Below are 17,612 nucleotides of genomic sequence, written 5' to 3'. Positions count from 1 at the left end.
TACATGTAAAAAGCACTACGGATACAGAACATCTAGAAAAAGTAAATGCACTTAGGGAATGCAAGGTGCAGTAAGCCATGTGAAATGTAAACAGGGATAGCATTGCTGACATGAAATACTGTAAGGATTATATGGCCATTGTTGGAAAATAGATCAGCATTTTTGTCAGTACAGTTAAGGACATGAATATTGAGCCCAATAGGCATACTTTTCAAATTTGTTTTTTAATTACAAACAGATCAGGGATCTGGCAGGACCCATCCTCCTTAAAGTGCTGCTGTGCTTGGCTTTGACTGAGGGGTGTGAAGCTTTCTCCCTGCCAGTGGCATAGCAAGGAAGCCATGGGCCGGAGTGCAAGCAAGGAAAATTCCCCTGTGGCATTTGATTGACTAGTAAAACCTACCATTAATCAGCATTCAATAGGCCTTCAGTCCTCTGGGCTCCTGTGCTACTGAGCCTGCTGCACCACCAATAGATATACTCCTGCTCCTGGTGTGGTAGGTACTCACAATTGTGGGCATGTTCCCCTAATCCTCTAGCCTGACTGTGATAAGGAGTTTCTTGGATGAACCAACCCCCTGTAGCTTGAGACCTCACCCCCAGCTAGGAAAACTTCCCTGATCACATAACAGGACGACAGGGCATGACTATGATAGTCTGGAAGGAGAACATACATACTTTGAAATCAAGAAGTGAGAGGGATCCCTGCATGAGAAATGGAGAAACGACCTGAAAAGGGAAAACCAACATGATGTGACCATAACCTTCTACCAAGGGATGTTAATGAAATGAAAGACCTGGGAGGTCAGAAGCAGAGGCCAAGACAAGCATCACAGACCAATGTGCGGTCATTTGACAGAGGATATGAAGGGTGAAGACCCGAAGTCACCTTTCTCCAGCGCCTCGATCTGCTCCTGGCTGAAGGATGTCCGGTTCCGCTGAAGCTTCCGCTTGAGCTGCAAGCGAATCTGAGAGTCGTCCAAGTCCTCTGGGCCGGCTGCAGGGTGGGGTTCTAGGCCCAGGCCACTCTCCAGCTGCTGACAGCTGTCTGTGGCAGAAAAGAAGAAAACACAAGAAACCTGAGGAAACCTCTACTGTAGGCGTGAACTACAAGGTTGGATTATTAGAAATTGCTGGGTAGAGGTGAACCACCCTGGGACCTGGCATGGCCCAAAGAGTCAAGCTGTAAGCAGAGCCAACACAATATTTAGCAAGTTAATCACACAACAGAGTCATGTAAAAATATAATACTCATTACAATTAAAAATAATTGCTTTTAATCTAATACATTAGATTCTGTGTGTGCATTCAGCGATCTTATATTGATAATAGTAAGCTCTAAGCATGACCTTTGATAATTTCAAGGATGCTCCAATGCCCTGACAAGGCTAACACGAGGCAGCCATGAAAGTTATCCGTTTATCATGTAGGTTATGATGTTGTTATAGAGAAAGCCACATAATCTCTTCGGTCTGTGAGATTACCTCCTGGTGGAGGAAAAGAACCAATGATGATGCTATCAACTACCAGTACGCCATCAGCGAAGACATGCCGCTAACCAAAAGTAGTTGTTGAGGGTCCCACAGATTTGTCTTCAGGAAACCGCCCAGATCATACAATCTCACTCTCCTATGATATATTTGGTACACACATTTCAGAAGCAGAGTGGGGGTCAAAAACCTGTGCTTCTTCCTCCCACCTTTGATATTTACAGTTATATATGAAGCAACATTATTCCTTATTCAAGCCAACACGAAGGACATTTTTTGAATAGCTAACGTCACGATAAGGCACTGTGAAGTAAAAGGATTTGTCTATGATAACACTATTTGTTCAAATAAGGAACTAGTGAGTTTAGCTCAATTGTCTTACTTACATATTATCTTTGAATGAGTATCTCATTCAAGGTCTCATATAAAAGCAAATTACTCAGGGGCATATTTTCAAGCCCCTTATCGCCGCGTTATCGGCACTTTTCTGCCGATAATGCGGCGATATTTGCATCGCCCTATTATCAAGGCAGCGTTAAGTCAATTAACGTGGCTTAAAGCCACGCTAATTGACTTAACGCTGCCTTGGTAATAGGGCCCCTTTCACGATAAACTCATCGTGAAAGGGGGCGTGCAGTGGGTGTTGCGGTGGGCGTTCCACCGCAACACCCATTCACTTTGACGCTGCCACCTATTATCAAGCTTGGCGATAATAGGTGGCTGCGCCAAATTTAACACCTGAAAAATCCTGGTGTTAAGGTGGCGAAACGAGGAGAAATGTTTCATTTCTCCTCGTTTTTGCTTTTTTCATGTGTGTTGCCTTGTGCAGCACACATGGAAAAAGCAAAACGCCAAGGTTTTCTTTATGTACAGGAAGGTGTCCCTTCCTGTACATAAACAAACCTCTTTTTAAAAAACGCCAATTTGTAACTTACATGTGTGCTGCATAAAGCAGCACACATGTAAGTTACAAAATGGCATTGAAGGTTTGTTTATGTGCTGGAAGGAACTAATACATAACAGCCATAGCTTAATGCCCCTGTGCCGATGTAATAAGTCCCCAATGCTGCATGATTTATCACTCAAATATCAGCTTTAAGTATAACAAATAATGTGGATTTGTCAAGCACATGTGACGACTGAGGAGTATATAGGCACTGAAACAACAGATGTTTATCCTTACCCAACTCAATGTTTGGAATGACTAGTGAGTCTTGGGGTGGTCATCCACCAACCTTTTTGACTTTCTCCTCCATGTTTTTTGCTGCTCTCGCTCTGGTTGGCCTTAGGACTCTGTGCACTTTACCACTTCTAACCAATGCTTAAGTGTGGTGCTCTCATCTTTAAACATGGTGAAATTGGCATACACCTAATTGACACACTTTTTTTAAGTCGCTAGTAAAGTGGTAATGCATGTACCCAGAGCCTGTGAATTAAATGCTACTAGTGGGCCTGAAGCACTCATTTTTTGTTTGAATATCTTTTATTAGTTTTTTTCGTGTTACTTTTAATTCGTACACAGACGTGAAATAGTTCCATAATCTTGGCACAGTATCATCATTACATATCTTACCAATCGCATAGGCACATTGATGGTTACAAGTAAAAGATACAAGAATAAAAGCAAAGCAATGTACACATCATGACTAGGCCATTAGCTCTTATTGCGTACTGAACAAATGATCAATCACAAATCAACAACAGCAGTTCGCTGAAAATACCAAACGGCTCCCAACCCTACGCCAGAGGAATGGGTAGGTAGGGGTATCAGCTATGTTATTTCTGTGGTACTGTGTGAAAGTAGTTGTGCCATATATTCAAATCTTTTGCTCAAAACTAAAAACTATGAACAACAACCTGGGATTGTGGGGATTAAAGACTCGGTGAAGGTAAATCTAGGAATGTGTGGTTCAATCAGGACAGTCAGGAACGGGCGTGTGTGGTATCGTGGCTGTGGAGGGGGCCGTTGGATGGGGGGGAGGGAGGAGGGTGGCGAGGGGGGGGAAAGGAGAGGGGGAAAGGCGGGGGTGTCTGGGTCAGCTGTCTGCAGCACACCCAGGTCTAGATGATGCCTTTCTGCTGGCACACTTGGTGATAAGCGGCCAAAGTGTTGTCCCAGTCTTACGCTATGGGGAATTTGCGCAGCCCCGCCGTCTCCTCCCTGTGTAGTGCTACACTCTCCGCCCTCGCCCAGTTGTCAAATGAAGTACGCCAATGTGTGGCTTGTGGGGGTGCACTATTTTTCCAGCGCTTGGTGATGAGGCGCTTCGCAGTTATCAGCCCCAGGTCCCAGAATCTAGCCTGTACTTTAGTCTGCTTTGTTCTCTTGAACAGACCCAGCAAGCAAGCTTCCCAGGTGTGGAGCAAACTACCCCCAGTCGCCGCTGCCAAAGAGGTCGAAATCAGTGTCCAGTAATTGCTCAGGAGAGGGCACTGCCAGAGCATGTGTAGTAGTTGCGCGTCCACAAGTCCGCATCTGGGGCATGCTGATGAGTCTAGGCCAAAGTATCGGTTGACTTTGTCCGGGGACAAGTACGCGCGATGCACTATGTAATACTGTATGATCTTGAATCGTGAGTTGCGCGGAATATTATTCGCCCCGGCTAGCACCACTGCCCATTCTTTATCGGTCCAGGCGCGACCTCTGTCTGTAGTCCATTTGTCTCGTAGGCATTGTGACACAAATTGTGTGTGCGTGTGTAGTGCTTGGGCAAGCCAATGTATTATGTGAGAACCATTTCCCATCACATGCAAGTATTGAATCAGTAAGTGGGGAGGCAGTTCCACTGTTAGGTCGCCCCAAGCCTGTGTCAGTAGACGAAGCAGTGACGCGTGTGTCAGAAATTGTCCAGGTGATAGTCCCGTGGTAGCTGCCAGGGACTCAAACGGAAGTAAAGTGCCGTCTGTAAAGAGGTCACCTAATGTTTCCAAGTCAGCATTTGTACAACTGCCTATCGCTGCCTCCGTGAGCATGCCTCCCTCCCAAGGCGTTCCCAGCAACGGTAGATTAGGGGCATATGGTGTGACAGAACTCATAAGTTTTAGGCTTCTCATATAACACCTCCTCGCCACCGCAAGGTGCAACTGGTCTGGGCAGCGTTTCCTAGCTAGGGGGTGAAACAACGCATGTATCTGAGTCACCGTCATGACAGTGTCTTCCGAAGTCGTGTCACAGAGGTTCTTACCACTCAGCCAGTAGGAAACCCACTGCAGCTGCGCTGCCAGATATACCATTGCTGCATATAGCGTCTTCCAGATCAGTCGCCTGGTCAGTGTTTCCAGGTCCCGGAAAGTTCTGGTCGGGATATACACTGGCAGGTTAGCATCAAAGTACAAGAGTTTCGGCAGCATAATCATCTTGGTACGGGTGATCCGACCTGGGACATTTAGCGGAAGGGTGTTCCAAAAGGCCACCTGCGACGTAAGTGACGAAATGGCTCTCGTGAGGTTACCCTCTAGTAGGTCAGCGGGGTCACGATAAATACGGATCCCCAGATAACGAAAAACGGTCGGATACCAGACGAGTTTCTCACCCATCACTACAATATCATTTTCTGGCGTGTCTGCGGCAAAAGAATACACTCCCGATTTTGCCCAATTAACCTGAAGACCCAACATATCTCCAAAGTCGCGGAATATGGAGGTAAGCGCACGCGGAAAGCAAGTCAAATCTCTGACATAGATCAGTAGATCATCCGCATATAGCGACAACGAGTGTATCCCATCAGCCAAAGGGATGCCCCAGTCTGCACCAGAGGCGCGGAGTAGTGTCGCCGAGGGCTCCATCATAAGAGCAAAGATTAAGGGGGAGAGAGGGAACCCTTGCCTAGTGCCTCTGCCGACTCGGACCAAGTCTGATAGGAGCTTGCCTGTGCGCACCCGTACCACAGGGCCTTGGTAGAGGAGTTTCACCATCTGTAGATAGGCATCACCCAAGTCAAATTTCTTTAGCACTTGCATCAGGTACGGCCATTCCACAGACTCAAATGCTTTCTCCAAATCGAGAACCAAACACCCCGAGCGAGGCCACTTGGATGTGGCTAGGCTTTGTACTCTAAAGAGGCGTCTGATGTTGTAAGACGTGCTCCGGGTTGGTATGAAACCGTTTTGGTCAGGATGTACCAGGCTAGGCACCAAGGGAACCAATCTCCGAGCTAGGGTAGACGCCAGAATCTTGTAATCCATGTTAAGGAGTGCAAGTGGCCTGTAGGACCCCAGATTGAGTACTTCTCTGCCTGGCTTCAAGAGAGATATTACGTTTGCCTCGTTTAGTGTTGGGGGAGAGCAGAGTCCTCTATCGCTGCCTTATATATCCGTAATAGTTCGGGTATGAGGATAGCAGAGTAGGCCTTATAGAACTCCGCAGGCAACCCGTCTGGCCCTGGGGTCTTGCCATTGGAGAGGGAAAAAATGACCGCCCTAAGCTCTTCTGTCTCAAGTGGTGCGCCCAATTCCTCCCGTTGCGTGTCAGTGGCCATTGGTAGGGGAAGTGTTGAGAGGTATTCTGAGATTTCATCCTCAGTGACCTGCAACCGGGAGCGGTAAAGGCCCTCGTAATGGTTCGTGAAGGCCTCATGTATAGCTCTCTGTGTATAGACTGTGGAGTCTTGAGTGGTACTTATTGTTAGAACCGGCGCAGTTTGAGTGTCCCGTCATATTAACCAAGATAATAGTTTGCCCGGTTTGTCCCCAGCATGATGCGTGCGCGCCGAGTGGGAAGCATAGTTCAGGATTTTTAGTCTGTCCAAGAGGCGAGCGTGCTGCTCTCAGGCCGCCATTAATCTCGTGTCGTCACCCTCAGCTGCCTCTCGTTCGCCATCTAGTAGGGCAGATTCTACACTCGTCAAGTCTCTTTCCACCTGGCGTCGCATGCCCGCCTGCATGCCCAAAAAGTCGCCCCTCGTGACTACCTTAAATGCATCCCACTCCACTTGCGGGGTAGTTGCAGTGCCAGTATTTTCCTCAAAATATTGCAGAATGCAATGTGAGAGCGCCTCCCTATATGTGGCATCTAATAAAACATCTGGTTGGAGTCGCCACGTAGGCGTCGGCGGGTGGGGGCGCTCCCAGGCAAAGTCTAGGGTGTGTGGGTTGTGGTCAGAGTGAGTGCGCCCCAAATATTTGGTGTCAGTAACATGGGGGAGTAAGTAGCTCGTGAGCATAAACCTGTCCAGCCTGACGTGCAGGGCATGGGCACCCGAGTAGTACGAATAAATTCTCGCATTAGGGTTCCGGGTACGCCAAACATCATGCAGGTCCCATTGTGTTGCCCAGTCTGCAAGTGCCTTCTGTGCTCCACTCGCCGGTGCATTGGCTAAGGGGGGAACGAGCGATCCAGCGCAACATCTAGCACACAGTTAAAATCGCCTCCGATTAAAAGCGGAACACCCGGCCATGGCGCCATCACCGACGACAGTCGTGAAAAAAATCGTCCTTGCTCCGTGTTAGGTGCATAAATGGAAGCCATAGTCACCTGCTGTCCATCTAACCTGCCTTGTAAAAGCACATATCTGCCCTCAATATCTATTGCGCTCTGAGTGAGTGCAAAGGGGACCCCAGGGCGAATCCAGATTAAAGCTCCTCGCGCAAATGCCGAGAATCCCGTGGCATAAAGTTGTCCCCTCCACCTGCGGCACAATGTGCACACCTCTAGGTCTGTCAAATGGGTCTCCTGCAACAATGCTATGTGTATTTGGTGTCGCCAAACATATGAATAAACTTAGTAACGGCGTGAAGGTGTATGCATACCACGCACGTTCCAAGTACAGAATTTAACCGTAGTCATCGTGTGTCCGTTTCACTATAGCCCCCCTCGGCCACCCCGCAGCACACAGTTTAGATTCATAATAGCTCAGATATGCACAACAGTCATTACAGATCATTTGCCCGTGGCTAATGTCCCACGAACACACATTTGGGAAATAGGGGAAAAAAAACACCAGTCTTGCAAACAAGGAAAACATCAACATAATACCATAAGGTCGACAGCAGAACATGTTGTCGTCCAAACGCTCTAATGAGCATTAAAAGTCCGTAAGTTCAAGGGGGGTCACTGAGTTGTGATTCTTTACTTTACAGAGGATACATGCAAGGAAGACAAAAGCGCTGCCTCCCACCACAGGCAGGTATTGATACCTAGTTCAGTTCCGGCAAGGGTTCTCAAAGTCAATTGAAGGTGTTCCAGCATGTCCAGGGACCCGTTGCTCGATGGCAACATAGCTCAGATCGCAGCAAGGCACTCACCTCTCGGGGAGTCGCCCACCCCTTTGGCATAGTTCTACGACTCACCAACAGTTATCACCCCCATGGCGTTGTAGGAGTGCAGAGTTCAGTGCACGTGTCCAAGGCAAGCAAGGGTGGGCACCCTTAGCGTATCAGGACCAGTTAGTTAGATCCAGCTCTATGTCCGGCCACCTTGGAAGCTCAGCCAGTAGGCAACCCACTGCAGCTGCGCTGCCAGATAGTAGAGCTCCTGGTTCGGGACCGGTAACCCCCCAGGTCACCGTTGCTGCATATAGCGTCTTCCAGATCAGTCGCCTGGTCAGTGTTTCCAGGTCCCGGAAAGTTCTGGTCGGGATATACACTGGCAGGTTTGCATAAAAGTACAAGAGTTTCGACAGCATAATCATCTTGGTAAGGGTGATCCGACCTGGGACATTTAGCGGAAGGGTGTTCCAAAAGGCCACCTGCGCCGTAAGTGACGAAATGGCTCTCGTGAGGTTACCCTCTAGTAGGTCAGCGGGGTCACGATAAATACGGATCCCCAGATAACGAAAAACGGTCAGATACCAGACGAGTTTCTCACCCATCACTACAATATCATTTTCTGGCGTGTCTGCGGCAAAAGAATACACTCCATATTTTGCCCAATTAACCCGAAGACCCAACATATCTCCAAAGTCGCGGAATATGGAGGTAAGCGCACGCAGAAAGCAAGTCAAATCTCTGACATAGATCAGTAGATCATCCGCATATAGCGACAACGAGTGTATCCCATCAGCCAAAGGGATGCCCCAGTCTGCACCAGAGGCGCAGAGTAGTGTTGCCAAGGGCTCCTTCATAAGAGCAAAGATTAAGAGGGAGAGAGGGCACCCTTGCCTAGTGCCTCTGCGGACTCGGACCAAGTCTGATAGGAGCTTGCCTGTGCGCACCCGTACCAAAAAGCCTTGGTAGAGGAGTTTCACCATCTGTAGATAGGCATCACCCAAGTCAAATTTCTTTAGCACTTGCATCAGGTACGGCCATTCCACAGAGTCGAATGCTTTCTCCAAATCGAGAACCAAACACCCCGAGCGAGGCCACTTGGATGTGGCTAGGCTTTGTACTCTAAAGAGGCGTCTGATGTTGTAAGACGTACTCCGGGTTGGTACGAAACCGTTTTGGTCAGGATGTACCAGGCTAGGCACCAAGGGAGCCAATCTCTGAGCTAGGCTAGACGCCAGAATCTTGTAATCCGTGTTAAGGAGTGCAAGTGGCCTGTAGGACCCCAGATTGAGTCCTTCTCTGCCTGGCTTCAAGAGAGATATTACGTTTGCCTCGTTTAGTGTTGGGGGGAGAGCAGAGTCCTCTATCGCTGCCTTATATATCCGTAATATTTCGGGTATGAGGATAGCAGACTAGGCCTTATAGAACTCCGCAGGGAACCCGTCTGGCCCTGGGGTCTTGCCATTGGAGAGGGAAAAAATGACCGCCCTAAGCTCTTCTGTCGCAAGTGGTGCGCCCAATTCCTCCCGTTGCGTATCAGTGGCCATTGGTAGGGGAAGTGTTGACAGGTATTCTGAGATTTCATCCTCAGTGACCTGCAACCGGGAGCGGTAAAGGCCCTCGTAATGGTTCGTGAAGGCCTCGTGTATAGCTCTCTGTGTATAGACTGTGGAGTCTTGAGTGGTACTTATTGCTTGAACCGGCGCAGTTTGAGTGTCCCGTCATATTAACCAAGATAATAGTTTGCCCGGTTTGTCCCCAGCATGATGCGTGCGCGCCGAGTGGGCAGCATAGTTCAGGTTTTTTAGTCTGTCCAAGAGGCGAGCGTGCTGCTCTCAGGCCGCCATTAATCTCGTGTCGTCACCCTCAGCTGCCTCTCGTTCGCCATCTAGTAGGGCAGATTCTACACTCGTAAAGTCTCTTTCCGCCTGGCGTCGCATGCTCGCCTGCATGCCCAAACAGTCGCCCCTCGTGACTACCTTAAATGCATCCCACTCCACTTGCGGGGTAGTTGCAGTGCCAGTATTTTCCTCAAAATATTGCAGAATGCAATGTGAGTGCGCCTCCCTATATGTGGCATCTAATAAAACATCTGGTTGGAGTCGCCACGTAGGCATCGGCGGATGGGGTCGCTCCCAGGCAAAGTCTAGGGTGTGTGGGTTGTGGTCAGAGTGAGTGCGCCCCAAATATTCGGTGTTAGTAACATGGGGGAGTAAGTCGCTCGTGAGCATAAACCTGTCCAGCCTGACGTGCAGGGCATGGGCGCCCGAGTAGTACGAATAAATTCTCGCATTAGGGTTCCGGGTACGCCAAACATCATGCAGGTCCCATTGTGTTGCCCAGTCTGCAAGTGCCTTCTGTGCTCCACTCGCCGGTGCATTGGCTAAGGGGGGAAACAAGCGATCCAGCGCAACATCTAGCACACAGTTAAAATTGCCTCAGATTATAAGCGGAACACCCGGCCATGGCGCCATCACCGACGACAGTCGTGAAAAAAATCGTCCTTGCTCCGTGTTAGGTGCATAAATGGAAGCCATAGTCACCTGCTGTCCATCTAACCTGCCTTGTAAAAGCGCATATCTGCCCTCAATATCTATTGTGCTGTGAGTGAGTGCAAAGGGGACCCCAGGGTGAATCCAGATTAAAGCTCCTCACGCAAATGCCGAGAATCCCGTGGCATAAAGTTGTCCCCTCCACCTGCGGCGCAATGTGCCCACCTCTAGGTCTGTCAAATGGGTCTCATGCAACAATGCTATGTGTATTTGGTGTCGCTTAAGATATGAATAAACTTAGTAACGGCATGAAGGTGTATGCATACCACGCACGATCCAAGTACAGAATTTAACGGTAGTCATCGTGTGTCCGTTTCACTATATCCCCTCCCCCCAGCACACAGTTTAGATACATAATAGCTCAGATATGCACAACAGTCATTACAGATCATTTGCCTGTGGCTAATGTCCCACGAACATACATTTGGGGAATAGGGGAAAAAAACCACCAGTCTTGCAAACAAGGAAAACATCAACATAATACCATAAGGTCGACAGCAGAACATGTTGTCGTCCAAACGCTCTAATGAGCATTAAAAGTCCGTAAGTTCAAGGGGGGTCACTGAGTTGTGATTCTTTACTTTACAGAGGATACATGCAAGGAAGACAAAAGCGCTGCCTCCCACCACAGGCAGGTATTGATACCTAGTTCAGTTCCGGCAAGGGTTCTCAAAGTCAATTGAAGGTGTTCCAGCATGTCCAGGGACCCGTTGCTCGATGGCAACATAGCTCAGATCGCAGCAAGGCACTCACCTCTGGGGGAGTCGTCCACCCCTTTGGCATAGTTCTACGACTCACCAACAGTTATCACCCCCATGGCGTTGTAGGAGTGCAGAGTTCAGTGCACGTGTCCAAGGCAAGCAAGGGTGGGCACCCTTAGCGTATCAGGACCAGTTAGTTAGATCCAGCTCTGTGTCCGGCCACCTTGGAAGCATTCCCGCTGCGGCTCCCTCAGCGACTGAGCGGTGGAACAATTGTCTCAGGGCATAGTCAGTGGACCATATCTGCAGTTTGTGGTGTGACATCTGGAAGGTCCAGCGATACTTGGGAGTCTGGTATGCCGTAAATGTATTCATCGTCGCTCACAAGGGCCTCAGGGCTGGCCTCCAAAGCGGGGTCCGCTGTCTGTGAACCGCTGATCTCCGCTGCCATGCGGAGGGCCTCCTGTTGTTCGCTCTGCATGCGCTCAGGCGTGGGGCCCACCTCAGGTTCCGTGTGTGTCGAATGTGCTGGTGAGGGTCTTATACGGCGTTGTCTCCGGGATCCACGATCGCGTCGTAACTTCGGCGGCATCTCTCTGGGTTCCGTGTCGACACCGGAGTCAAGCCAAGCCTCAACTGCTTCTGGAGAATTGAAAAAGTGCATCTTCTCTTGCGCCACCACTCGCAGGCGGGCTGCGAAGAGTAGGGAATACTTCAGAGCCAGGCGTCGAAGTCGCTGTTTTACCGCTAAAAAAGAGTGGCGCTGGCGCTGTACCTGCACAGTGTAATCAGGAAAGAACATGATTTTGGTGTTTTCAACTCTGATGTCAGATAGTTTCCGAGACACGCGCAGTATGGCATCGCGGTCCCTGTAGTTCAAGACGCGAATGAGCATAGGCCTCGGATTGGAGCCTGTAGGGGGAGGACGTGTTGGTACACGGTGGGCTCGCTCCACCACAAATTGTAGGTTCTTGAGCCAATGTTCCATGTGTTCCGCCGGCTCTCTCCCCTCCCATCGTTCCGGCCGACCCACTATGCGGACGTTGTTTCTCGGTGCCCGCCCTTCCGCGTCCTCCGCCCGGTCCTCCAGGAATTCCACTCTGTTAAGGAGGTCTTGGACATGTTTGTCCATCTACGTAACCTTAGGTGTCAGATCCGCCATGGTATGTTCAAGGGCCGCCGTCCGATCCGATAGCTTTTTGTGGTCAGCGCGAAGGTGTGTCAGATCAATCGCCACTTTATTGATTTTAGTCTCTAGTGATGTGCGGGTCTGCTGCATTGACTCCTCTAGTCTCCCCATCGCTGCTAACATTGTGTCTAGTTTGGAGGCAGTCTGGTCCGGTTCAGTCTGTTTCGCCATTTTCCCTTTCCCCAGTGTGCCGCTTGCACCAGCTCTCGTTTTGGGCCCTCCAGACATGAGAATCGCACTAGAGTCCCAATTACAGCGTGGTGGGGAGATATACTTCACAGTGGTAGGCAAAGACTGCGTATCTCCGGGGCGACACAAGGCAAACTTGGGGGAACGCAGTTTATCCACCTCTCGGGGTCTCGCAAGAGTCTCCCAGCAGGAAGAGTGGCTCCGCAGAGGGGGGGAGTCAAAGCTGCGTAGCCTATGTCTTCTCCAGCCTCCCCTAATGATTGTCAGTGGATCTAGGCGGGCTTCCAGCTTAACGAATCGAGCGCCAAAGTTGATCTCAGCAGCAGGGACTCTCTACTGCTGGGGCACTCGTAAGCGCGACCCCTCTCCTCAAACTGCAAGTTAGGATAGATGTCAGGCGGAAGGTTATGGGTCCCTCCTTGCCCTAGGCATCCGCACTCCGCGGTCTAGTGTGGCAAATAGTTGCAGGTGTGTCCCCCTCTCGCTGTGTTAGTGTCGAGGTTGGGCAATGGTCGCACACGAGTCCCGAGGCACACAGTCCACGTGCAGTTCCCAACAGCAATCGTCGCCGGAGCCACCGCAAAGTGGTCACAGGAGGCAGTCTGTAGCTCCCTAAGTATCCGGAAATGGGGGTCCCCTCCGAAGCCCCTGGATCGGGTGATCCCAGGTAGAGTGCGTCAGCGACAGGCCCCGTCAACTCCAGCCTAGGGTGTCGCCGACGGTTGCGCCGTAGCTCAGGGAGGGGGGCCGGGGCGCAGCAGGCCGCACCAGGGAGGGTCTGCCTCGGTGGTCAGTAAGGATCTGGGCTAGCCACCAGAGGGCTCCAATCTCTGCGTCGGGGGCAGCCCGCCGTCGGGTCCACCCGCTCCAACCCAAATCCAGTGCTCCTGACCGTGGCTAGACGGGGGAGACGGTCTCCATCAGCGTTCGGCGCTATCCCTCATCGCCCAGCTCGCCAGCCACCTCGCTTCTGTTTGGCATCCAGGGGTCCAATCACCGCCTCTATGGTGTCGCAGTGGCAGCTAGGGGGGGATCGGCAACAGCGCCGGGGCACCAGATGTTGTGCGCCGCCGTCCACCGCCCCGGGGCCTAGTGGGCCCCACACATCCCCGGCCTCAATTGGCCACAGGTGCCGGCCGGAGGAGTCCGCCGACGGGGCGTTCAGTCGTCTTATCCGGCGGAGCGGCTGGGAGCAAGCTGCCGACTCCAAGCTTCACCAGCACCAGCACGGGGAAAAAAGCTTCCGGCGTACTCGCTGATATTTCCAGCAGGTTTTCAGACGCTGGAAGTGGATAAATGGCCTGTGGTAGGGGAGCTTCGCCAGGAGCTCTACCAAGGCACGTCTGCCGTCATTGCGTGCTCAGCCACGCCCCCGTGGGCCTGAAGCACTCATTGTGCCACCCGCTTACGTAGCCCTTAAAACGGTGCTTAGTATACGCTGGTGTTTGCTGGTGCTCGGCAGGGCACATATTTCTTGGCGCAGTTATGACAGTGCAGCACATAGTAGCGCTGTTGGTCTATTTTGAAAAATCAGCAGACGATTTACAATTGTAATATACATAAAAAATAGTAATGCCAGCAATAGTCTATTGTGTCGCATTTGGAGGAATGTGATGGTGCATAGGTAGCAGCGATACTGCTATTGGGCTGCACAAGTGAGTGGGGTGAGCTGCAGTTGCTTCCTGAGAAACATTTTAAGCTCTGGCACTTATTTTACTACAAATTAAGCATTGCCTTCAAACATGTCTCAGGCCTGCGATTGTAGCCTGTGTGTGCATTTTTATGTGTTTCAAGTCCGTTTTATTTTGAAAGTTAACACCCATAGCAGGGCCATATAAACACAGCGTTAAGCCTACAACCCCATATCAGGGCCGGCCGTGAAAGAAAACGACATTCAGGTCCTAGGTTTTGCGCATAGAAACAGATTTACACAGCGCCTTGCCTACAACCCCCGCGGGGCCGGCCACGTGGCATGACATAAGCTGTGGTATCAATGTGGCATATAAGTAACCCAAATCACAGAGCCATTGGGAATGGACTAACGGGCAACTAGCCCAACACTTAAGGGCGGCCCAACGGGGCTCAGTGATCATGCAGAGAGTTCGAAGACAGAGAGGAGGAGAGAGGAAAGTGAAAGAGAAATAGGAGAGATGAGAGATAGAGAAAGGACAGTGAGGACAGGGCGTGGATGCGTCATGGAGGGGGGCCAGCAGTGAGGGGAGGTCCCATGTAGCTCCAGCATCGTTTAAGATGCCTAGGGGAGTAGCCTCTTGGGATCTGAAGGGGCAACAGCGTCGTCAAAGAGGCGCAGGGTTCTGAGCTTAGTAGGCATGTGGCGCGCGTGTTCAATTGAGCAGAGGTAGCGCACTAGGGACCGCCAGACTGCCCTAAAACGTGTGTCGCGCGCATGCAGTCGCGCTGTGATATGTTCCATCGCTAGGACGTGCCAAAGCTGTACAAACCAGGCTGCTATGGGTGGAGCTTCGGGCCTTTTCCAGTACAGGGCTACAAGTTGCTTGGCCGCCCCCAGCATTTGGAGCGTCAGAATCCAATCGCTGCGGGTAAACGCCTTAAGGGTGGCAGGACTAATACCAAGTAGAATTGTACTCACGGCTTCAGGTAGGGGAAACCCCAGCACCCTCCTAATGTGGCTGAGAACCTCCTTCCAAAAGACGGTCAGGACCGGGCACGCCCACCATATATGGATGAAATCCCCGGATGCAGACTGACACCCCCAGCACATAGGGGAAACCGTGGGGAACATCTTATGGAGCTGTAGGGGCGTGTAGTACCATTGGGTCAGGAGTTTGTAGGCATTTTCCCTTTGTGGGATGCTCCGGTATACCTTGGGGATATCTCTCCAGAGCCTGTCCCACTGTGAAGGTGCAATGTCCACGTCCACCGCCTGCTGCCACTGGCGCTGGTATGGGTGGAAGGGCACAGTCAGCGGGTGTTGCAGGATGTGGTAGATCTGAGAGATTAGCCCCTTTAATCTCCCAAGGGAGCGCGCCAACTTTTCGAAAGGGGTGAAATCTCGTGTGGCTGCCTGGCACATTGCCCCTTCAGAGACCCAATGTCGCAGCTGCACATATTGCAGTCTTGCCTCTGGCGGTACGCGGAACTCTTCCCGACAGTGGTCAAAGGTTTTGAGTATGCTCCCGTCGTAGAGATCGCAGATCACCCTGCAGTCTCCTTGCGTCCATTTATCAAATGCTCGAGATTGATGGGCCGGTGGAAAGTGCGGGTTCTCCACTATGGGGGTATGCGGAGATGGAAACGTGGTGAGTCCCTTGGACACGGCTACGCCGTCCCAAATGTCTAGGACCGTCCTCGTAGGCACTGCTATATAGGTGCTTTTGGAGCGGGCCGTCCGGTGTAACCACGCTAGGTCCCAGATAGTGCACCCCGTTACTGCTCGGTCCATATGTAACCACCCTTTCTCGCTCTCTCGCGCTGCCCACTTCACCACAAAGCGGAGGTGAGAGGCGCATTAATAGTGCACTAGGTCGGGGCAGGCTAGACCCCCCCTATCCCATGGTGCCATGAGGATCTTCTGCGAGAAGCGGGACCGTTTGCTGCCCCATATGAAGGACGTGAGTTTGCGCTATAAACTCCATATACAGTAAAGCGGGATCGGGGTGGGAAGGCATTGAAACACGTACAGGATTTTGGGAAGGATCGACATCTTAACAGTGTTAAGTCTACCCAACCATGACAACATCAGGGGCTTCCACCTTCGCAGGTCCTCTAGGACCGCCTTTCGGCATTCCCGCCAATTCACCGACGACCATGCGTCCAAAGAGTGGGTCAGGAGAAGGCCCAAATATCGGATATGGTGTTCGGCCCACTGGTAGGGCGCCGCATCTTTCAAAGAGGGTATCTCCTCTTTCAGTATAGTAAGATTAAGGGCCCAAGACTTATCATGATTGATCTTGAGGCCAGAGGCCCTCTCATAAAGACAGAGCACCCTATGCAGGGCCGGAAGAGACTCCTGCGGACGGGTAAGAGTAAGCATCAGGTCGTCCACAAACAATGCCACCTTATTGACCCGCCCGCAATGTACGACTCCATGGATGTCCGGCTCCCGGCGTATCATCTCCGCAAGGGGCTCTACTGCGAGAGCAAACAGCAGGGGTGAGAGGGGACACCCCTGTCTTGTGCCCCTGTGGATAGACAGCGATGGTGTTAGGTGTCCATTGACCCGGATCCTGGCCTGTGGCCCTACATACGGGGCCATGATCCTTGTAATCATCTTCGGGCCCAGACTGAATTTGTGAAGTACCGCCCTGAGGAAGGTCCAGTCCACCCGGTCAAATGCCTTCTCCGCATCCAACGATAAGAGGCAGGCTGGGATTTTCCAGTGATGCACCTTCCCCACGAGATGAGCAAGCTTGCACACGTTATCCGCTCCTTGTCGGTCACGGATGAACCCGGCCTGGTCAGGGTCCACAAGCCCTGGCACATAAGGGTCTAGGCGTTTGGCGAGGAGTTTGGTATATATTTTAAGGTCAGAATTCAATAGAGCTATAGGGCGATAAGATGCTCACATTGCGGGGTCCTTCCCAGGTTTCGGTATCAATGCAATCTCCGCCATACCCATGTCGGGGGACGGTCCCTCATTGTCTGTAAAAGAGTTGAACAGTCTCAGAAGGTAAGGCCTAAGCTGGCACTGGAATGTACGATAGAAAGACAAGGGTAGGCCGTCTGGTCCCGGCGTTTTTCCCAAGGGGAGGTCTCTAATTGCCGCCGTGACTTCCTCTTCGGTTATAGAGTCCACCGCACACACCGGAGGCAGCGGTGTCCCTTCGCAGTTGTCAAGGACAGCCGCGATTGCATCTGCCGGGATGGTCTCCTTCCGGTACAGGGCGGTGTAGTAGCCCATGAAGGCTTCTTGTTTACCCCTCTCCGAGACAGCCCTGGACCCGTTCGGAAGCGGGACATTTGCTATGTGGGCCTTAGCCGCACGTGCTCTCAACCTCCCCGCCAGCAGGCGCCCCACCTTGTCTCCTCCCTCAAAATATCTCTGCTTCAGTGCCAGCAGAGAGTGTTCAGCCTTGTTGGTGCGTAGAAGCCTAAGCTGTCCCCTGAGGTTAGCCAGCCGCCTTCTGGACTCTAGTGTCCGACGTTCCCGGTCCCGTATCTCAGCACTGTTAATGTCCTTCGTCAGGTCAACCTCCAGCTTGCAGGCTTCGCGCCTCTGCGCCTCCGCGCTATAGTTAGGGAGGTGATGTGGCCCCGGATCGTGGCCTTGAAGGCATCCCATATCACAGGGAAGGGCGTCTCCGGG

General features: G+C 51.4%; 1 protein-coding gene across 1 annotated transcript in view; it reads right to left on the bottom strand.

The window, feature by feature from the left end:
• The window catches only part of LOC144767575 (paired box protein Pax-6-like), a 97,403-nt gene that overhangs the window by 22,210 nt on the left and 57,581 nt on the right, over positions 1 to 17,612 (bottom strand). The window contains exon 2 of the mRNA XM_078650993.1: positions 890 to 1,048. Within this exon, the coding sequence (XP_078507119.1) occupies positions 890 to 1,048 (159 nt within the window). The remainder of the gene's footprint in view (positions 1 to 889; positions 1,049 to 17,612) is intronic.

Source organism: Lissotriton helveticus, chromosome 7, assembly GCF_964261635.1.
Source record: "Lissotriton helveticus chromosome 7, aLisHel1.1, whole genome shotgun sequence".
In the NCBI taxonomy this organism is placed as follows: domain Eukaryota; kingdom Metazoa; phylum Chordata; class Amphibia; order Caudata; family Salamandridae; genus Lissotriton; species Lissotriton helveticus.
The sequence above is the reverse complement of the archived record's forward strand: the minus strand, read 5'-3'. Positions and strand labels throughout refer to the sequence as shown.